Raw genomic sequence first — 22,507 nt, forward strand, 5'->3', positions numbered from 1 at the left:
GTGGTGAGGCCACTGCTTTCAGACATGGTCCAAATGAGAGTCACACCAGGCAAACTTCTATCATAAACATCTATTTCATTTGAGCCAGAAGTCTAGGCTTCAGCTTGGGAGTCCAGAGGGAGGGGCTGGAGATGGGGAGAGCACACATTATGCTCCCCATAGGGTTTAAGGAGCTCCCACAGTTTGGAGGGTTCAGCCCCTTATTTAGGTGTAGAGCTATGTCAGGAAACATGGGCTCTGCCCTCTCCTATCACGGCCCCCACTTTTCATACCCACCAGCATCAGAGCCAGCAGGGATATTCACACACCATCACATGTTGTCCCCATGATATTCTCCTCTTTCTCCCTTCTATTCCCCTGATAGCTGCCATGGCAGCCCTGGGGAGACAAGTGCTCCTCTCTGTGGACCAGCTGTAGCAGTGGCCACCAGGCAGCCAGAAGTGACCAGAGCCAAACTCCAGGACGCAGTGGCACAGGCTTCCAGCATCACAGCAAACAGGCTTGCAGATAATCACCCACACGCATGGTGCCTCTCCCTCCCTACTCCCTCACCCTTGAATGGAGCAACTCATGAGCATTCCCAAATGAGCACTGGAAGGCTGGGTTTGCAAAGCCTGGTGAGTGTAATGCATCCAGATGGGGGAGCCGCAGGAGGCTGGATATGCGGGAGACAGCAGCCCCTTTGGTGGCCTCCCTGTCCTGCACAGGACCTTCCGCCCTCCACCCAACAGGCCGCTTTCAAGGACTGAACCATGCTAGAGGCTCAGAGCCAGGGCTCCCCAGACAAGGAGCTGGGAATGGCCCTGGGCAGGTAGACCCTCAGGGCTCCCCCAGGTGGCTGTGGCCTTGGTCATGAAGGCTGTGAGTGATGTCTTCCCACAGGTCATCCAGACGGGCCTGCAGCTTGCTCAGAACCTTGCCACTGTCCGTTTGTTGAAACTCTGGGGTGAAGGCGCTGTGGCCTGGTGGAGGTGGCGCCAGCTGCTGCTGGACTTCCTCAGTCTCCTGGTCGATGGCCTGAGTGAAGGCAGCGATCTGCAGGTAGGTGTCCTGGCGGAAAGCCTGGAGTCGCTGGCGCACCTCTTCCGAGAGCATCTGGGGATCTGGGCCGGCCCCCTCCTCAGTCCCAGTGCCTGCAAAGGCCCTGCTGAGCTCATCGCGCAGCTGGTCCAGGTTCTGCTGGATGCGTGTGTGCAGGGCCTTGGCCTTGAGCGTGAGCTTCCGGGAGAGCACCTGCACGCAGCGACTGAGGCGCGCGGGACTGGCTGGGGCGTGTGAAGCCACCCTGCGGTGCAGCTCCTGCACGTGGCGCCCGATGCCGCTCACCAGGCTCTCGGCGTAGGGGTGGAAGAACTCTCTGAAGCGGCCAGTGTGGTTCACCACACGGCTCTGTAGTTCCTGCAGCAAAGCCCGCGCCTCGTCCACGCCCCCCAGCAGCTGGGCCTTGGTGTCTTCTCCCACCACGCGCAACTGCTCCTGCAGCTCCTGCACGCGCAGGGCCACCTGCTCCATCAGATCCATCGTGTAGGGCTTCAGTTGCTGCCGCAAGCCTTCCAAATTCCAGCCCACCAGCTCGTGCGCTTCTGCCATGTAGGGCTGGAGGCGCGCCTTCACCTCCTCCAACTCCTCCTGCAGCTGCTGCCGCATGCCCACCGGGTCCTGTGGGAGCCGAGGAGCCTCGCTCCCACTCAGAGGCCTGAGCTTTTCCAGGAACTTGTTCATATTGTTGAGGTCTTGCTCAAGGCTGTCTTTCAGGCTCCTGGGGAAGGGGACAGATATCCAGGTCATCAGACTGCTAGCCCCCATCATCTCCTTTATCCCCAAGTCATCGGTCACTGATCCTCTGGGGGAACCAAGGACTCAGGGCGTTGGCCCCAGAGTCGAGGGCTGTTGTCCTAACCCTGGCCAGTCACAACTCCTCACGCACGAAGCACAAACACATCGCACATGCAAATCCAGACCTACAACACTCTACAAATAAACATAGATGCGCCACATCATCCTTTGATTCTGGGGACTGCAGCGGGCGTCTTCCCGGTTGATCCCAGGTCCCGCGCCTCAGTGGGCAATGGGGCAACAGCTATGGAGTTGTCAAGATGGGGGCTGCAGGCAGAGGGCGCTGAAGAGCCCAGGATGGCCGGGATCTGCGGGTAGAGCTAGCACCGCTCCTTTCCTCTGTCCCAGCAGCGGCCACAGAGGTTGAGGCAGCAGAGGCAGGGCATCATGGCATGGTCCAGCTGTCTCCTCCCTTCGCCTACTCCCCTTCCCCTGGACACTCACGCGGGCTCGCGGGCCATCTTCTGCTGATGGATCTGCTCCACCCTGCCTTTGTCCCCGCTTGTCTGACTGAAGTAGTCCCAGAAGCCTTTCCGTGCCTGGGTGGCCGAAAACGCTGCGGAGAGGAACTAGGTAATCAGGGCCTGGGCTCTCCTCCCCAGGGTGGACAGGGCCCTCAGGCCAGCCTCCACCCACACCCCCACGTTGAAGTCAGGGTCGGAGACCCACCTGAAAGAAGAGCCAGAGCCCAGGTGAGCACGGCAGCCATGCTTGCCATTATCTGCTCTCTGAAGACAGGTGGAGGGAGGCCTGGTTAGGGGAAGAAGCAGAGGAAGGGACATGGTGCAGGTGACTTGCCCAGGGGACCTCTCCAGGGGCAACTGCCCGAAATCCTGTTAACCCTTCCTTGGGCTGGGGAGTACAGAGCTGTTGGGGCTCAAGAGGACTGACCTAGGTGAGTCAAGGAGGCTGGGGTGTCTTCCTCAGACATGGGGAGAGGGCGTGCCCCTGCCACCTCAGTCAGGTAGCAGGGAGCGTGCTGCTCTAACCCCTTTGCAAAGGTCCCAGACCCCAGGAGCAGCTCCCTAGGCCACTTCTACCACCTCTCCCCTGCCCACCTGTCTCCCTCCCTCCCATTTCATGGTGGGAAACGCTGAGCCATAACGAGGGCAAAGATACAACTCTGCCAAAGTGTTCCAAGAGGACGTCTTAGGGGCCACCCCAGGCTCGCCCCTGAGGCCACCTGCGATACCCTGCCTTAGGACTGTGACCCCCATCCCTCTGCCCCAGCTGCTCACCTGCTCACGTCTGGGCACAGAGAGCAGACATTCTGCTTTATACTCCAGGGCCCTGAGCCTCTGGCACCAATTGCTCTGAGTAAATACCACGTGGAAGTTCAAAAGAAGTTGACCTCAGCTGCCTCCCAGCACTCACCTCCTGCCTTTTCCCTGGCACCCAGAGGGTTAATGAGTGCCCTGGTATCAGGGGCTACCCCAGTAGAGAAGTGCTTCCCAGAGGCTTTACTGGGAATGGGTCTGAACTCCTCACCCAGTTTCCCCCAAACCCCATGACCTTTAACCTTCCCACTGACCTGCTGGCTGGCCCACCAATAGAGAAGAACCTGTATGTCTGCCAAGGGCCCCTCTCTTACACAACTACCCAGAGGCACTGTGTCCCAGCTGGCAAGACGGACAGTGTCCAGCTGCCAGCCAGAACCTGAGCAGCCCCTGACAGCTCCACTACAGGCTCCTCAGGCATCCTGGGGAGAGCTGGCATTCACAGGGTTAAAGACCCAACCACGTCCCTCTTTGTGAAATAATCCTGGAACAAGCAAGGGAAGCCAGGCAGGGTGAAGATGAGATGGCAAGAGACATCTGGGCCAGGGACTCTGAGCCCCAGGAACTGGAGTGAAAGTAGGATTTGCCCCATGGGGAAAGGCTGAACTCCACCAGCAGGGCCTCTGAGGAGAGCAAGCCCAAATGCTCAGATCTTCTCTGATGACACACCCACTCCATCTACTGTACTCATACACACACGTTCACAAGCTCCCGATTCTTGGTCCTAAATGCATCTTGAATCAATCTCCTCACCTCCATTTCCACTACAATCATTGCACCAGTTGTCTGTCACTTTGATTACATTCATAGCCTCCAACAGGTCTTTCTGCCACACTCCTGCCCATTTAATTCATCCTCCACTGTGGATCATCCTGACTTATTTCCAGTCTCGTCCGCTGCCACATAAAACCACAGCATTCCCTGAGCCTTTATACAGGCTCTTCCCTCTGCTTGAAATAGCCTATCCCCGGTGAATGTATATTCATTTTTTAGAGTTAGTTTGTATTAGTTAGAATTAGACTTGGCTGGCCGGGCGCGGTGGCTCAAGCCTGTAATCCCAGCACTTTGGGAGGCCGAGGCGGGCGGATCACAAGGTCAGGAGATCGAGACCACGGTGAAACCCCGTCTCTACTAAAAATACAAAAAATTAGCCGGGCGCGGTGGCGGGCGCCTGTAGTCCCAGCTACTCAGGAGGCTGAGGCAGGAGAATGGCGTAAACCCAGGAGGCGGAGCTTGCAGTGAGCCGAGATCGCGCCACTGCACTCCAGCCTGGGCGACAGAGCGAGACTCCGTCTCAAAAAAACAAAAACAAAAACAAAAACAAAAACAAAAAAAAAAAAGAATTAGACTTGGCTGCAAGGGACATATATATGTGTGTATATGTATACACACATATATGTTACATTCTTGCATACATATATGTATATGTGTATGTATGTATATGTATGCATATATACAAAAAATTAGCACATTTTTTGTATGCATATATACAAAAAAAAAAATTAGCCAGGTGTGATGGCACACGCCTGTAATCCTAGCTACTCGGGAGGCCGAGGCTGGAGGAGTGCTTGAACCTGGGAGGGGGAGGTTGCAGTGAGCTAAGATTGGGCCACTGGACTCCACCCTGGGTGACAGAGCAAGACTCTATTTCAAAAAAAACAACAAAAAAAGAAACCTTTGGCAGAGAAAATTAACGCTTTCCAAAGATCCATGTACTGTGCTCTACTTCCCAGACTCCTTTGCAATTAGATTGGGGTCATACAGTTAGTTCTGGCCAATGGGCTGTGAGCAGAAGAAAATGGGTTACTTCTGTTTGAGGATAATGAAGAGTGGATGTGAGTTCTCCATACTTTTTCCTTCCTTCACCTACAGTGGAAGCAAAGAACTCCAAGCTGGCACAATTGCAAGAGGGAGAGGGTCTATATTCTGAGTTAGTGCTTGGAGCAGCACCTCCCTCCTAAAAGAGGGGCAAAGAAGTAGAAGTATAATCAAAATAAAGAAGAATCACAGAAAGAAAATATATTAGTTAAATTATATATGGCTGCTCTGAGAGACCCAAAATAACAGTGGCTTACAGAAGTTAAAAATGTGTATTTTCTCCCATACAAAACTTCACTGGTATGGAAGCACTGCTCCACAAAGCTGTCCAGGGTCCTAAGTTCCTTCTGTCTAGAGGCTCTAATATCCCTATGTGTTTCCCTTGTCCACATGATCTAAGATAGCTTACCACCATGTCCACATCCAGCCACTGGAAAGGGGGCAGGGTGGAGGAGAAGAGAGTGTAGGGTGTACCCTCCTTTCTTTCTTTTTTTGTTTGAGATGGAGTTTCACTCTTGTTGCCCAGGCTGGAGTGCAATGGCACAATCTTGGCTCATTGAAACCTCCGCCTCCCGGGTTCAAGCGATTCTCCCACCTCAGCCTCCTGAGTAGCTGGGATTACAGGCATGCACCACCACGCCCAGCTAATTTTGTATTTTTAGTAGAGCAGGGTTTCTCCATGTTGGTCAAGCTGGTCCCGAACTCCTGGCCTCAGATGATCCGCCCACCTCAGCCTCCCAAAGTGCTGGGATTACAGGCGTGAGCCACGGCGCCTGGCCACTCTTTCTTTTAAAGACAAAACCTAACTTCTTCTCCCATCCCACTGGTCAGAACTACTTGTAAGGAAGGTTAGGAAATGTCATCTTTGTTTTGAATGGACCTGAGCTCAATGATCAGTTAAAAATCGGGGATTCTACCCTCATACCTTGCTGGTGGGATTGTACAATGGTGCCGTTTCTTTGGAAAACAGTCTGGCAGTTTGTTAATGGTTAAACATGGAGGAGCTCTCCTATGACTCAGCAATTCTACTCCCAGGTATAAAACCAAGACACATGAAAATACACATCTGCACAAAAACTTGTGCATTAATGTTCATGGCAACATTATTCATAATAGTCAAGAAAACGGAAACAACCCAAATGTCCATCAACTGATGAATGGATAAACAAAATATGAGCTATCCATATAATGGAATATTACTTGGCAGTAAAAGGGGTTGAAGTACTGATACCTGCTACAACACAGACAAACCTGCAAAACATTATGCTAGGGGAAAAAAGCCAGTCACAAAAGACCACATGTTGTAAAATCTCATTTGTATGAAATGTCCAGAAAAGACAAATCGGTAGAGACAGAAAGTAGACTAGTGTTTGCCTAGGGCTATTGGGAGGAGGGGAGGTTGGTTGGGAGGAAATAGTGAATAACTGCTAATGGGTGTGGGGTTTCTTTGTGGGATGATGAAAACAGTTCTAAACTTAGATTGTGGTGATAGTTGTACAAATCTGTGAATATACTAAAAACCATTCAATTGTAGTGAATGTTACGGTATGTGAATTACATCTCAATAAAGATGTTTCTAAAATCAGGGATTTTATAACTGAGAAAGAAGGGAAGAATAAAGTTGCAGAGGTGACTTGCAGCCTCTGCTACACCAAGGAAGAAAAGGTTTCAAGAGTGAAGAATTAATGGCTTCCCACCATGGCAGACTGAGCTGAGCTGAGGCTGTGTTCTCAATGCTTTTCTATCTCTACTCTTTTTTTTTTTTTGAGATAGAGTCTTGCTGTGTCACCAGGCCATGCAGTGGTGCAATCTCAGCTCACTGCAACTTCTACCTCCCGGGTTCAAGCGATTCTCATCCCTCAGCTCCCCCAAGTAGCTGGGATTACAGGTGCACACCACCACACCCAGCTAATTTTTGTATTTTTAGTAGAGATGGGGTTTCACCATGTTGGCCAGGCTGATCTCAAACTCCTGACCTCAAATGATCCGCCCACCTAGGCCTCCCGAAGTGCTGGGATTACAGGTGTGAGCCATCCCCCTGACCTCTATCTCTTCTCCTAAAAGAATCAGTTCTGACCACTTAACACCCATTAGAATGTTATTTTTAAAAAATAATATAAAAGCCAAAAGTAACAAGTGTGGGTGAAGATGTGGAGAAACTGGACCGCTTGTCCACTGGATGCTGCTGCTGGGAAGGTAAAATGGTACAGCTACGGTGGAGAACAGTACAACAGTCCCTCAACAAATTAAACCTAGAATTACCTTGTGACCCAGCAATTCCACCTCTGGGCATATACCCAAAAGAGTTAAAAGCAGGGACTGGAGCAGATATTTGTATGCTCATGTTCACAGTGGTGTTATCCACAATAACCAAGGCGTGGAAACAACCCAAATGTCCATTGACAGATGAATGAATAAACAAAATGTGGTGTATACAGACAGCAGAATATCACTTAGCCTTAAATAATGACAATCAAGGGCCAGGCGTAGTGGCTCACGCCTGTAATCCCAACACTTTGGGAGGCCGAGGCAGGCAGATCACTTGAGGCCAGAAGTTCAAGACCAGCCTGGTCAACATGGTAAAACCCCGTCTCTACTAAAAATACAAAAATTAGCCAGGTGTGGTGGTGCATGCCTGTAATTCCAGCTACTCGGGAGGTTGAGGCACAAGAATTGCTTGAACCCAGAAGGCAGACACTGCAGCGAGCTGAGATTGTGCTACTGCCCTCCAGTCTGGGTGGCAGAGAGAGACTCTGTCTCAAAAAAAAAAAAAAAAAAAAAAAAAAAGGAAATCTGACACATGCTATAACATGGATGAATCTTGAAGACATGATTCTTTTTTTTTTTTTTTTTTTGAGACGGAGTCTTGCTCTGTTGCCCAGGCTGGAGTGTAGTGGCACGATCTTGGCTCACTGCAAGTTCCGCCTCCTGGGTTCACACCATTCTCCTGCCTCAGCCTCCTGAGCAGCTGGGACCACAGGAGCCCACCGGCTAATTTTTTAGCTGGCTAATTTTTTGTATGTTTCATAGAGACGGGGTTTCATCGTGTTAGCCAGGGTGGTCTCGATCTCCTGACCTCGTGATCCACCCACCTTGGCGTCCCAAAGTGCTGGGTTTACAGACGTGAGCCACCGCACCTGGCTGAAGACATGATTCTAACTGAAAGAAGCCAGTCACAGAAGGACACATACTATGATTCCACTTATATGAAGTACCCAGAGTAGTCAAATTTATAGAGACACAAAGTATAATTCTGGTTTCTAGGAGAAATGAGGAAGGAGAAGGTATTGGTTAATGGGTACAAGTTTCTGTTTGGGAAGATTAAAGATTTTTGGAGCTAGATAGTGGTACACAACAGTGTAAATGTACTTAATGCTACTGGACTGTATACTTAGCTACAATGTACAATAGCTACAATGGTAATTTTTATATTACATATATTTTGCCACAATTTAAAAAGAAATTTCTCATACTCTAATGGGTTTTTGCTGATAACCCAAACTTAAAGAGCCTGTGCTGTAAAATACAACTGCGTTGGATTGTCTTTTTGCAAATCGGCATTATCACTGCCCTTTCTAAGGTCTTTTATGAGATGCAGAGGGGACACTTGGAACTATTAATCCATTTTCTATCCCTTCTCTCTATGAGCCTAGGTTAGAGTCAGCCAGTGTGAGACGGAAGAGGAGAGGCCGTTATGTTTCAATGCCAGTTGCAGACAGGAGCATGGACAGGCTTGGAGTTTAAAGCGCTTCTGCATGACCTTCCTAGGAATCGCATGCATTGATATTGCAGGCATAATAAGGTGAGCTTCCCATTTGTAGCCACTTACCAATGAGCATTTGAGAGTCACTCCTTCTGAACTGCAAACCAAGATGGTCACTCCTCCAGCCCTTCCAAGAGTTGGATAAACCTTTAATTTTTTTCTTTAAAGCCTTTCATACCTGAAATACATGGAGTGGCTTTTGTTTTTCTGACTGAACCTAGATTGATACAATGGGTAGACGCAAGACACGTTCATGCTTCCCTGTTTGGTGGCATCTTACAGTTTCAGTGTTGAACATGATTTGGGTTGGTCGGAGGTATATGTATATGTGTATGTGGTATGTGCTTTGTGTATGAAACCATTTGAAATAATTATAGCCAACATGACACTTCACCCTAAATACTTCAACATACCTAGTGAAAAATAAGGACTCTTTTACAGAAGAAAAAAACATCATACCTTTGAAAATTAGCATGATTCCTTAATGTCATCTAACATATGCTACATATTCCAATTTTCCCCTAAATGCTTTTATAGTTGTTTTTCTGTCTCTTTAAATTCAAGCTCTAATACATCTCATCTGGTTGTTATCCCTCTTTAGTTTTTAAATTTAGAACAGTTCTTCCCAACCCTACCATTTGTTTGTTTTCATGACATTAATTTTTTTTTTTTTTGGAAGAGTGCAAGGAGGATATATTGTAAAATGTCCCACATTCTGGATTTGAGTGATTATTTTCTCATGATTAGATTAAGGTTAAACATTTTTGGCAAAAATACTTACTCAGTGATATCTGGCCCTTATTACTGCATCCTAGCTGGAGGCATGAACCATTAGGTTGCACTCTATTTAGTGATGCTAAGTTTGGTCACTCAGTTAAAGTGATAACAACCAGATTTCTCCATGGTTAGTACAGTTTGGTTTTTTAAGTTTTTTTTATTGAGACGGAGTCTCGCTCTGTCACCCAGGCTGGAGTGCAGTGACATGATATCTGCTCACTGCAAGCTCCGCCACCTGGGTTCACGCCATTCTCCTGCCTTAGCCTCCTGAGTAGCTGGGACTACAGGCGCCCGCCACCTCGCCCGGCTAATTTTTTTGTATTTTTAGTAGAGACGGGGTTTCACTGTGTTAGCCAGGATGGTCTTGATCTCCTGACCTTGTGATCCGCCCGCCTCAGCCTCCCAAAGTGCTGGGATTACAGGCATGAGCCACTGCGCCCGGCCTGGTTTTTCAAGTTATTGATAAGTAATTTGTGGAGCAATACTTTGAAGCCCTGTGAGCATCCCATTCTGCAACAATGTTTCACCCAATGGTTTTATCATTCATTGATGATCTTTGCCTGAGTCAAATATTATCCTGAGAGTTGCCAGATAGTGATTTTTAAAAAATTCTTGGCCAGGTGCAGTAGCTCATGCCTGTAATCCCAGCTCTTTGGAAGGCTAAGGTGGGAGGATCACTTGAGCCCAGGAATTTGAGACCAGCCTGGGCAACATGGCAAAACCCTGTCTCTACAAACAAACAAACAAAAACAAAAGCAAAAAAAAGAAAACTAAAATAAATTACAAAAATTAGCCTAGCATGGTGGCACATGCTTGTAGTCCCAGCCACTCAGGAGGCTGAGGTGGAAGGACCACCTGAACCTGGGAGATGGAGGCTGCAGTGAGCCGTGATCACGCCACTGCACTCCAGCCTGGGCAACAGAGTTACCCAAAACAAAATGAAAGCTTAAAGAATTCCATCCTATTTATTATCTAATTTCTTCTGTGAGTAAGGGCTTTTAGGGAACTTGTGCTTAAATCCAAAGACTTTGAACAGATTCCTTCCACGTGAACTTGTTTGTGCTGCTCTTTCCTTGACTGTCATTTCGTATCACAGTGTTTGTGGACAGCTGCATTTTCAAGAGAGTTGCCCCTTTACTTTGTTTTGTGTTTTTGTTTTTTACTATCCAAGAATTGCTGACTCAATCTGGATGTGGAGTAAGGAGGATTTTAAAATGTAGACTGGTAAAGGTTAGCGGGTACCTTACTCCTTCCTACTCAGCGACGGCAGCTTTGCCTTAAACACCTGGATTAAGCAAGTATATGGGTCTCAAATAGTCACTTGATATGCACCAAGTGAGATCTTCTAGAGTCTTTCTCTTGTGACCTGTTCTTTAAAACAACATTAGTGACTTCTTCTTCTGAACAGTAAGTCTTTTTTTTTTTTTTTAAGGCAGAGTCTCACTTTGTCACCCAGGCTAGAGTGCAGTGGCACGATCTCGGCTCACTGCAACCTCCACCCACTGGGTTCAAGCGATTCTCCTGCCTCAGTCTCCTGAGTAGCTGGGATTACAGGTGTATGCTGCCACGCCTGGCTAATTTTTGTATTTTTAGTAGAGGTGGGGTTTGTTCCATGTTGGCCAGGCTGGTCTCGAACTCCTGACCTGAGGTGATCCACCCACCTCAGTCTCCCTGAGTACTGGGATTACAGGCATGAGCCACCACACCCAGGCCAAGTAAATCTTGTTACAAATTGTTCTCCTTCAGTCTTGTCTTCTAAGAACTCAGATGCAAACTGTGAGGTAGCAGTCTTTACTTGGTGTTCCTGAACTCCATCTCAGAACACACCAAAGGCATCTATATGATTGTGGACCCACTTACATTGTTTCTACCGCTATCACCAGGCCTTAATGGAGGTATGGGTTTTTTAAAAATCTATATATATCTCAAATACATTTCAGAAAGAAAGGTGTTTATGCTGAATGCAGTGTTCAAACTATCCCAGCAAGAAAGTAGTCACCTGCATAAGCATTTTTTTGTTTGTTTCTTTGTTTGTTTATTTGCTTTTGAGACAGGGTCTGGCCTTGTCACCCAGGCTGGAGTGCAGTGGCATGATCACAGTTCACTGCAGCCTCAACCTCCCAGGCTCAAGCAATCCTCCAGTCCCTACCTCCCAAGAATCTGCAGTTTCTGGGACTACAGGAGTGGTCCCACAGCACCCAGCTGATTTTTTTTTTTTTTTTTTTTGGTAGAGAAAGGATCTCACTATGTTGCCCAGCCTGGTCTTGAACTCCTGGGCTCAAGCAATCCTCCTGCCTCAGCCTCCCAAAGCACTGGGATTACAGGCATGAACCACCATGCCTGGCCTTTTGTTTGTTTTGAAAGAAGTTCTATTTGTCAAAAAGAAAAAGAATTAAATAGAACATCTAGAAGTAAAAAAAGTATAGTCATTATAATATAAAACACATTTAGCTACAGTTGGAGAGAGAATTAGTAAACTAGAAGGTAGATCTGAGAAAATCACACAGAAAGAATCAGAGAAATAAAAAGGAGGATATTGGCCATGCACGGTGGCTCATGCCTGTAATCCCAGCACTTTGGGAGGCCGAGGCGGGTGGATCACCTGAAGTCAGGAGTTTCAGACCAGCCTGGCCAACATGGTGAAACCCCATCTCTACTAAAAATACAAAAATTAGCCAGGCGTCATGGTGCATGTCTGTAATCCCAGCTACTTGGGAGACTGAGGCAGGAGAATCACTTGAACCTGGGAGGCGGAGGTTGTAGTGAGCCAAGATCATGCAATTGCACTCCAGCCTGGGCCACAGAGCAAAACTCTGTCTCAAAAAAAATGAATATAAAAAGGAGGGTATGGATAGATGGTAGGAGACATGGAGGACAGAATGGGAGGTCCAATATATGCCTGTAGGATTTCCGTGAAGGGAACACAGGGACTGTGGAAGAGACGATATTCAAAAGATGATGGCTGAGGAATTTCAAAAATTGAAGAAAGAGTGACCCGAATCCTCAGGTGCAGGAAGCATCCTGAGTCTTGGTAGGAAAAAGTAACACACAACCAAATGAGGACACACCACAGTGAATCTGCAGAACACTGAAGGCAATGGATATCTTAAAATCAACCAAAGAGAAAGACTAATGATCTACACACGAATCATGATTAAACTGGCAACTGATTTAGCATCAATGTGCCTTCCAAAGACTGAATGGAAATTAATGGCCAACCAAGACTTACATTCAGGTGAACTATTATTTGAGAGGAAGAAGTTAATTTCAGAGAAAGAGAGTTTACCACTCACAGATCCTCACTGAAAAGAACTACTAAAAATCTGAAAAGGAAACGGAGCCCAGAAAAAAGGAATGGGATAGAAGGAGACATGGGGAGCAATTAAATTAGCAAATGTTTAGGTAAATCCAAAAAACATTAATGAAAATACACACACATGCTTATGCGATTAGTTTTCACTAAAAGTTGGTCAAATAGTGGCAATTTCATATAGTTCTACCTAACAAAAATGTATTTATACATAGTTTAGTTTGTGGGGTTTTTATTTTTTGTTTTGTTTTGTTTTTGTTTCAAGACAGGGTCTCACTGTCGCCCAGGATGGAGTGCAGTGGTGCAATCACCACAGCCTCGACCACCCTGGGCTCAGGTGATCCTCCCACCTCAGCCTCCCGAGTAGCTAGGACCACAGGCATACACCACAATGCCCAGCTAATTTTTGTATTTTTTTTGTAGAGACAGGATCTCACTACGTTTCCCAGGCTGGTCTTGAACTCCTGGGCTCAAGCGATCTGCCCGCCTTGGCCTCCAAAGTGCTGGGATTACAGGCGTGAGCCACCCCACACCTGGCCAAGTTTATCTCATTTTCTACTCTATTCCCAGTGCCTCGACCAGTGCTTATCACCTGGTAGGGAGGGCTCAAAAACATCTATTGATGAAGGGACTACTTTGGGGGAGGTATTAAAAGTAATGAGGAACTAAAATATCAGACGGAAGCAACCTGGAAATGGGAATGGAGAGATCAAAGTTAAAGCATTCAGCACCCTTTGCATTATTCAGGAGAAAGATAGGGATATTGATTATCTTTAGACTTTGTTAGATCAGACAAGAATATTAAAATTTTAAGGATAACCCATAAAACGAATAGAAAGAATGGATAACTTTTAAACTAGTATATGGGGAAAAGACACTAAAGAGCATCCCATTGACTTCTAGTAAAGGATGGTGGATTGATTGCATGCATTATCCTCTGCTGTTCTCTGAAATCTCAATAACATGGCATTGAAGTGCACTTTTTACAAAATGCATAAACCCACAGGGAAAATAGAAAAGGAGACAAAAATAACAACATTTTGGAAGCTGGAAAGCTTCCAGATGGTCAAACAGTGGTGACGGGCACACCTGAGGTGAATTTTGAATCAGCAGTGGAGAAAGCCAAGAAGGCCCCTGATTTTCACTACTACACTCTCCAAACGCTCTGACATTAGCGTCAACATTCTTCTGGAAGAGTGGGTGGCAATGGGAGTAGAAATATGGCAGTTGGTCGAGAGTCTGTTTGAGAAGCAGCTGCTCTCTTCAACTCTACTTGACTGGGTACGCCCAAGGCAGCAGAAAGCCAGATGCTTATTCTCTCTGAAAAGGGTAAAAGAGTGGGACTCTGGCTTGGAGAAAACTAGGTATTGTTGGGGCTGAGAGTTTTTGTGCTAAGAAAAATTAAGGAAAACTTTAGACATTAAATTTTGAGGCTGGGCGCAGTGGCTCACGCCTGTAATCCCAACGCTTCAAGAAGTCAAGGCAGGAGGATTGCTTGAGCCCAGGAGTTCGAGACCAGCCTGGGCAATGTAGCAAGACCCTGTCTCTGCAAAAACTACAAAAATTAGCCAGGTATGGTGGCACCTGTGGTCCTAGCTACTCAGGAGGCTGAGCCAGAAGGATTGCTTGAGCCCAGGAGTTAGAGACTGCAGTGAGCCATGATCGTGCCACTGCTCTCTAGCCTGGGTGACAGAATGAGACCCCATCTCAAAAATAAATTTTTTTTAAAGACTCCTCAATTCACCATCTTTCCCGTTATTGAAAATGGAACGTTCTTCCTGAGAAATTTGGCTGGCCCAAGGAAATAGGCCTAAAGAAACTGACTTTTGGGGGTTCCCTGCGTTCCAGATGGTCCCTCCTAAATTGACCCATGGACTCAGGATTTCACATCAGCATCTTCTAATTTACGCAGCTTTCTTCTAATTTGCTGTGGGGTTTTGGAGTTTGGTTTTGTTTTGTTGGGGTTTTTTAGTTTTTTGAGACAGGGTCTTGCCCTGTCACCCAGCTGGAGTACAGTGGTGTGATCATAGCTCACTGCAGCCTCAAACTCCTGGGCTCAAGTGATCCTCCCACCTCAGCTTCCTGAGTAGCTGGGGCTACAGGCATGCACCACCACACCTGGCTAACTTGTTAATTTTTTGTAGAGATGGGGGTCTTGATATGTTGCTCAGGCTGGTCTTGAAATCCTGGCCTCAAGTGATCCCCCTGCCTCAGCCTCCCAAAGTGCTGGGATATCAAGCATATGCCACTGCACCTGGCCAAAAATACTTAAAGGTGAAGTGAGAAGTTCACATGACGTCATATCAGGAGGTACACAGTGGCTATTTGTCCCACTATTAGCAATCCTTAGTTTTTTCACTTTGTGAGGTGGTCACTAGCAGACCTCTTGGTTGGAAAGATAGGTTATTTCCCTTTGTAATGAGCAAGTAACAGAATTGGGATCCCTTGGCATCTTAAGATACCTTGGCAACCTGATGAACGTGGTATACATTCAAAATCTTTGCCTGAATTAATTATTACTTCAACTGGAAGAGTTGCAGAATGAGGATGTTCTAATTCTCCTATTTCTTTTATATATTTCAGCTGATGTTATTCTATAACAGAAAGCTCCCTAATCAGTGAAGATGAACTGCACTTCTTTCTAAAGAGGCAATGTCAGGTGGGCAGGGGGCTCATGACTGTAATTCCAGCACTTTGGGAGGCCGAGGCGAGTGGATCACCTGAGGTCAGGAGTTCAAGACCAGCCTGGCCAACATGGTAAAACCCTGTCTCTACTTACAATACAAAAATTAGGCCGGGCACGGTGGCTCACGCCTGTAATCCCAACACTCTGGGAGGCTGAGGCGGGTGGATTGCCTGAGGTCAAGAGTTCGAGACCAGCCTGGCCAACGTAGTAAACTACAAAACACAAAAATTACAAAATACTAAAAATACAAAAAATTAGCTGAGTGTGGTGGCGGATATCTGTAATCCTAGCTACTTGGGAGGCTGAGGCAGGATAAGTGCTTGAACCTGGGAGGCAGAGGTTGCAGTAAGCCGAGATCCTGCCACTGCACTCCAACCTGGGTAACAGAGCAAGACTCCATCTCAAAAAAAAAAAAAAAAAATACAAAGATTAGCCGGGCGTGGTGGCACATGCCTGTAATCCCAGCTACATGGGAGGCTGAGGCAGAAGAATCGCTTGAACCTGAAAGGCAGAGGTTTCAGTGAGCTAAGATCGCGCCACTGCACTCCAGCCTGGGTGACAGAGTGAGACTGTCTCAAAAAAAAAAAAAAAAAAAAAAGAGCTGAAAGGAGTTGTTTTTGCAGAGTGAAAAATAGAGATGGGGTTGAGATACTGTTGCTTTTTTAAACTAACTTGTAGATCTGTTTGACTCTTTTTTAAAAAACAATTTTTTGGAGAGATGGAGCCTTGCTATGTTGCCCAGGCTGCTCTCAAACCCCTGGCCTCAAGTGATCCGGTCTCGACCTCCCAAAGTGCTGGGGTTACAGACATGAGCCACCGCACCTGACTCTGTTTGACTCTTTATGTGCAGTTTGAACTTTTTAACTGAATTTTTAAAAAGGTATGAAATTAGATTTTAGGCCGGGTACTGGTGGCTCATGCCTGTAATCGCAGTATTTTGGGAGGCCGAGGCAGGTGGATCATGAGGTCAGGAGATCGAGACCATCCTGGCTAACACGGGTGAAACTCCATCTCTACTATAAATACAAAAAATTAGCCGGGCATGGTAGTGGCCGCCTGTAGTCCCAGCTACTCAGGAGGCCGAGACAGGAGAATGGCGTGAACCCGTGAGGCGGAGCTTGCAGTGAGCCGAGATTGCACCACCACACTCCAGCCTGGGCGGCAGAGCGAGACTCCGTCTCAAAAAAAAAGAAAAAGAAATTAGCCTTTAAAGGAACACAAAACCAACAGAGAAGCAAGCAGGAAGATACAAGAAGCAAAGAAATATCATAGTAAAATGAAAATACAAAATAATATGGCATAATAAAACAGTAATAATTGTCAAATTAAATGGATTAAGTGAGCCCACAAAGCATTGTCTCTGGGGCTAGTCCGCTGGGTCAAAGTTAGTTCTGTGACCTTTAGCAAGTTATTTAACTTCTCTGTGCTTCAATTTATTTATTTATTTATTTATTTATCTCTTTTTTTTTGAGACAGAGTCTCACTCTGTCACTCAGGCTGGGTGCAGTGGTGCAATCACCAGTCACAACTCACTGCGGCCTCCACCTCCCGGGCCCACGCGATCCTCTCACCTTGTCTCCTGAGTACCTGGGAACACAGACATGTGTCACCCTGCCAAACTAATTTTCTAATGTTTTGTAGAGATTGGGTCTCACTATATTGCCCAGGCTGGTCTCAGACTCCTGAGCTCAAGCGATCCTCCCACCTTGGCCTCCCAAAGTGCTGGGATTACAGGCATGAGCCATTGCACCCAGCCTCAAACTCTGTAAAAGGCAAATAATGATAATACTTACCTCATAGGACCTGTGGGAAATAATGCTTTATTACTCTAGGTTAAAAAGCACACAAACATGCTTGACACAGTAGGTGCTACATCAGTTTACTATTGTTGTTGTTTTCGGATTGGATTTTATAAAAACTCTACTTATTTGCAATTTATAAGAGGCATACCCAAAATATAATGTCAGAGAAAGGTTAAAAAGCGGAGCCAGGGAAGGAATTTAAAAAGACATACCAGACAAATAGTAATTAAAAGAAAGCAGGTATGCAGTGTAACATCAGAACAAATAAGCAAAGCTTATTTGCTTTGCTAGGGATAGATAGAATTGGGATAGATAGGGATAGAGAGGATTGATAGGGATAAAGATCATTATTTAACGATAAAAGAAAAAATTTGGCCGGGCATGGTGGCTCGCACCTGTAATCCCAGCACTTTGGGAGGCCGAGGGGGGCGGATCACAAGGTCAGGAGTTTGAGACCAGCCTGACCAACATGGTGAAACCCTGTCTCTACTAAAAATACACAAATTATCAGAGTGTGGTGGTGCATGCCTGTAGTCCCAGCTACTCAGGAGACTGAGGCAGGAAGATCGCTTGAACCGGAGAGGCAGAGGTTGCAGTGAGCTGAGATCACACCACTGCACTCCAGCCTGGGTGACAGAGCAAGACTCTGTCAAAGAAAGAAGAAGAAGGAGGAGAAGGAGAAGGAGAAGGAGAAGAAGGAGAAGAAGGAGAAGAAGAAGAAATTCACTGGGAAGATAAAACAATTCTGAACCTGACAACATAGTCTCAAAATATATAAAGCAAAAAGCCATTGAGTCCAAAGAGAACTTGACAAATTTGGTGGGAGATTTTAATACCATTTCCTTAAAATTGTTAGAATCGCAGAAAACAAAAATAATAAGAACAACAGTCAGCAAACTTGATACGGAAAGAACAGCATCCCCGCCTGAGAGTCAGCAGCCTCCATGCAGGAGGACTGAGGGGAAGCCAGGGAGCAGGGCAGCCTGAGCCAAGGCCAAGCCCAGTTGAGGACAGGAAGTGGAAGGAGGCGCCTAGGAAGGCTGAAGATGCAGAGGAGTGTGTTCCAGAGGCAGTGGGAAAACTGGGAGGGAATAGTTCTCAGGATATTGGATAGAGAGAATAAGCAAAGAACAGTGCAGAAGGATGAGTGGGGTAGGAGGCAGTGACCTTGCTAGAGAGCCTTATGTTTCGGGCTATGACCAGGGCTGACAGAGGTGTGAGGCATGGCGGGTTCAGAAGAGAGAGCAATGATGCATCGCACACCTCTAAAGCTGATGAAGGCAGCAAATGGCACTGAGGCCAACCTGGCTGGGACTCAGAGAGGTGGGACACATATTGTGTGTCAGGCACCCTGCCACATCTTGGAGACAATAAGACACAAACCCTCATCTAGTGGGTTGGGGAAATGATGCAGGGTTCAGTGTGGCTAGCGCGTGGGGGTGGGAAGCAGCCTGGGCACCCCTACAAGGATCTCTGCCTTCCACAATCCGGCCCAACTGGGTTTGGAAAGATTTAATGACAATGAGCTCTCGATGGACCTACCTTGTGCCCAGTGTTTACCTTTCTTATCTGTAATGCTCAAGTCAGTACTCTAAGGTTGGAATTGTTATCCTCATTTTATTTACAGAGAAACTGGAGTTCAGAGAGATTCTTGCCCAAGGTCTTGCCCTGGGCCAATTCCAGGTCTATCTGACTCCAAAGACCATGCTCAGTACACTATCTTCTGCTTGGGAGCAAAGAGAGGACTTTGCTCCTAAGACCAGACCCATACCACAAAGAGCCTCAACACTTACTGCTGGGAGAAAACACCACCCTAGGTAAAAAGCCAGGTGCCCTTCCCCTCACCCCAGGGGGTTTAGGATTTGGGAGAAAGAGGCCTGATGGAATATAGGGGGACCAGGTCCATGTGTTAACTGATCTGGGTACAAGAACAGTAGCTCAGGGTCAGCCAGGGAAAGAACAGCCAAGCCCAGGCACACCTGCCAAGTCATCACCTCTCCTTCCTGTCCCACCATGCCTTGTCCCACCATGAACATACCCCCCTCAGTTTCCCTCTTCTGTCTTCTGCCTAGGCAGAACCAGCTCTGAGTGATAGCCAGGACAGCACATCCTTGGGTCCTCAGGCTTGCCACTACGACCTATTTACCCTGTGCAGCGCATGATCCATCAGGTCTGAGAAATGCCCCTCTGCTAGATGTTTGTGTCAAAAATGCCTGCCGGTGGTGCAATAGCTGGGGGTGGGACCAGTGACGTGGACTCGAGTGCCACAAAATGTACCGAACACATTCTTGAGTCAACATAGTGATGGTGTGCCAACCCCAGATAAAGATTTTCATTATTTATTTGTTTGGGTTTTGTTTATATGTACTCCTCTTCATCACCAAAGATTTGAGGCTACTGAAAATGAAAATTGAAATGGTGATAAAAGAGAGGGGGTTGCAGAGAGGACCACAGGATGGGGAAATAGAAATAATCACAGAAAATCATGACCTGATGAAGAGCACAATCGAAGCACTAGGAGATGACAAGGTTGCCAGAGTTGATCTTCACCATTGGTTTCGGGTTTCCTGAAAACCCGTGAAGAGAGGGATTCAGTCAATTACATATTTTCTTTCTTTCTTTCTTTTATTTTTATTTTTTATTTTTTATTTTTTCTTGAAATGGAGTCTCGTTCCATCGCCAAGGCTGGAGTGCAGTGGTGCAATCTTGGCTCACTTCAACCTTCACCTCCTGAGGTTCAAGCCATTCTCCTGATTCAGCTTCCTGAGTAGCTGGGACTACAGGCGTGAACCACCACGCCTGGCTAATTTTTGTATTTTTAGTAGAGACTGTCACACGTGAGACAGGGTTTTACCATGTTTGCCAGGCTCTCGAACTACTGACCTCAAGTGACCCACCCACCGCAGCCTCCCAAAGCCCTGGAATTATAGGCATGAGCCACCGTGTCCAGCTTGTTTTTAGTTTTTTATTATAAACAATACCACGATGAACATCCACATAGCTAAAGCATGCATTCCATGATTATTTTCTTAAGATAATTTTTTTCTTATTATTTATGTATTTATTTATTTATTTTTGAGACGGAGTCTCACTCTGTCACCCAGGCAAGAATGCAGTGGCACAATCTTGGCTCACTGCAACCTCCACCTCCCAGGTTCAAGCAATTTTCCTACCTCAGCCCCTTAAGTAGCTGGGATACAGGCACAAGCCACCAAGCCCGGCTAATTTTTGTATTTTTAGTAGACACGGAGTTTCACCATGTTGGCCAGGCTGGTCACCAACTCCTGACCTCAGGCCATCGCCTGCCTGGGTCTCCCAAAGTGCTGGGATTACAGGTGTGAGCCACCTCTCCCGGCCTTAAGATACATTTTTAGAGGGAAGAACATTTTCTGGCCAAGTACATTCCTATTCACAAACCTTTTGCCATAACACTGAAGACTTCCCGGGGAGGTTGGAACCAACAACGACTTAGACTCCAAAGGAATGAATGTACCGTAAAGCTTTCAGCAATCTTCTGTCGATGCTACTTGTATAGACTTCCAGACAAACATTGAAGATTGAATGCATGCATCTATTTCACTTTTTTTTCCTGAAATCCTCCTGACATTATAATGAATAAATTTTTGGGAAAAGATGAAGCCAGGCACTGTGACTCACACCTGTAATCCCAGCACTTTGGGAGGCCAAGGTGGGCAGATCGCTTGAGTCCAGGAGTTTGAGACTAGCCTGGGTAAGTCTCTACTGAAAAAATACAAAAAATCAGCCAGATATGGCAGACCTGTAGTTCCAGCTGCTCAGAGGGCTGAGGTGTGAGGATCACTTGAGCCTGGGAGGTAGAGGCTGCAATGAGCCCTGATTATGCCACTGAACTCCAGCCTGGGCGACAGAGTGAGACCCTGTCTCAAAAAAAAAAAAAAAAAAAAAGGTGAAAATGTAGATCCATAGAGATGGGACTGGGGAGAGGAAGAAAAGACCACAGCACAATTTTGGATGTTAGAAAGCAAATGGATCAGTTGTAACTGATTTAGCAGGCCTTGGGAATGCTGGACATGAACTGGCAGTGAGAAGAGATGAGTTCCAGCCTGATTTACCCTGCTGGGATTCTCAAAAGGCGGAGAGATGAGAGTAGGGTTGCTGCTAGCCCACACCGCCCCTGTGTGTGCAATAGAAACAGCCTCCCCTTTCTCAAGACACTCGGCCGGGCGCGGTGGCTCAAGCCTGTAGTCCCAGCACTTTGGGAGGCCGAGGCGGGTGGATCACGAGGTCAGGAGATCGAGACTATCCTGGCTAACATGGTGAAACCCCGTCTCTACTAAAAATACAAACAACTAGCCGGGCGTGGTGGCAGGCGCCTGTAGTTCCAGCTACTTGGGAGGCTGAGGCGGCGGGAGAATGGCGTGAACCCGGGAGGCGGAGCTTGCAGTGAGCCGAGATCACGCCACTGCACTCCAGCCTGGGAGACACAGCGAGACTCCGTCTCAAAAAAAAAAAAAAAAAAAAGACACTCTACAGCCATCTGCCAGAAATTTGACATAGTAAATATACAGATCTGTCATGTTTACCCTGTGAGAGAGGTGGCCTCAGAATGATGCAGTGCACAGCTCGCACAGCCATATATGACTGTCCTGAACTGGGGCGCCAGTTTCTACTGAAAGTAGAGGTGATGGAGGAGGCTGTCGTAAAACATGCAAGATTGGTTGAAACCATTTAAGGAGCAGTTAGAGATTTAGCTTCCCTGTCTCACCTTAGTGGAAGATTGGAAGTTTATTCTCTTGAACGTCAGGCAGAGTTGAGGGCAGGGGGCCTGTACTAGCAACAGGGTTAAATCAACGTATGCCCTCTGACATGTTGAATCCCCTTCCTGCTTCTTCCACTTGGCCCCAGGGACACTGCTATCCAGGCCTTTACCCTCCAGGCAGAAGAATGAAAGACATTTTTTAGGGGAATATGACCAGCTCAAGAGGTAAGACCCCAAAATTTTCACATTGGGGGTTCCCCAGCTAAACATCTCAGTGGATCACCCTACAGTGACAGTCATAGTCAATAAGTACTACCCATGTATTGGAGCTTCAAATCACCTTTAAAATCTCCCACTTTTTTTTTTTTTTTTGAGACGGAGTCTCACTCTGTCACCCAGGCGGGAGTTCAGTGGTGCCATCTCAGCTCACTGCAAGCTCCGCCTCCCGGGTTCACACCATTCTCCTGCCTCAGCCTCCTGAGTAGCTGGGACTATAGGCG

The 22,507-nt window shown here is 47.0% G+C and overlaps 3 protein-coding genes across 3 annotated transcripts in view; 1 reads left to right on the forward strand and 2 right to left on the reverse strand.

Annotated features, from left to right (window-relative positions):
- PAFAH1B2 (platelet activating factor acetylhydrolase 1b catalytic subunit 2) overlaps nucleotides 1-22,507 on the forward strand; it is a 1,197,441-nt gene that overhangs the window by 811,965 nt on the left and 362,969 nt on the right. The gene's annotated exons all lie outside the window — the stretch shown is intronic.
- The window catches only part of BUD13 (BUD13 homolog), a 367,265-nt gene that overhangs the window by 41,500 nt on the left and 303,258 nt on the right, over nucleotides 1-22,507 (reverse strand). The gene's annotated exons all lie outside the window — the stretch shown is intronic.
- APOA5 (apolipoprotein A5) lies at nucleotides 56-2,586 on the reverse strand. Its single transcript, XM_050759003.1, has 3 exons — nucleotides 2,506-2,586; nucleotides 2,281-2,392; nucleotides 56-1,759 (listed from the first exon to the last, which is right to left on the reverse strand). Exons 1-3 carry the CDS (start codon nucleotides 2,552-2,554, stop codon nucleotides 820-822), a joined length of 1,101 nt encoding a protein of 366 aa, XP_050614960.1. The 5' UTR covers nucleotides 2,555-2,586; the 3' UTR covers nucleotides 56-819.

Source organism: Macaca thibetana, chromosome 14 (assembly GCF_024542745.1).
Source record: "Macaca thibetana thibetana isolate TM-01 chromosome 14, ASM2454274v1, whole genome shotgun sequence".
Lineage (NCBI taxonomy): Eukaryota > Metazoa > Chordata > Mammalia > Primates > Cercopithecidae > Macaca > Macaca thibetana.

What these genes read in the sequence shown, in the direction of transcription:
- APOA5 (XM_050759003.1), bottom strand. Translation starts at nt 2,554, where the DNA reads ATGGCAAGCATGGCTGCCGTGCTCACCTGGGCTCTGGCTCTTCTTTCA. An exon ending in GGCTCTGGCTCTTCTTTCAG is followed by an intron (nt 2,393 to 2,505) that starts GTGGGTCTCCGA and finishes TCCTCTCCGCAG; the next exon opens with CGTTTTCGGCCACCCAGGCA. An exon ending in AAGATGGCCCGCGAGCCCGC is followed by an intron (nt 1,760 to 2,280) that starts GTGAGTGTCCAG and finishes CCCCTTCCCCAG; the next exon opens with GAGCCTGAAAGACAGCCTTG.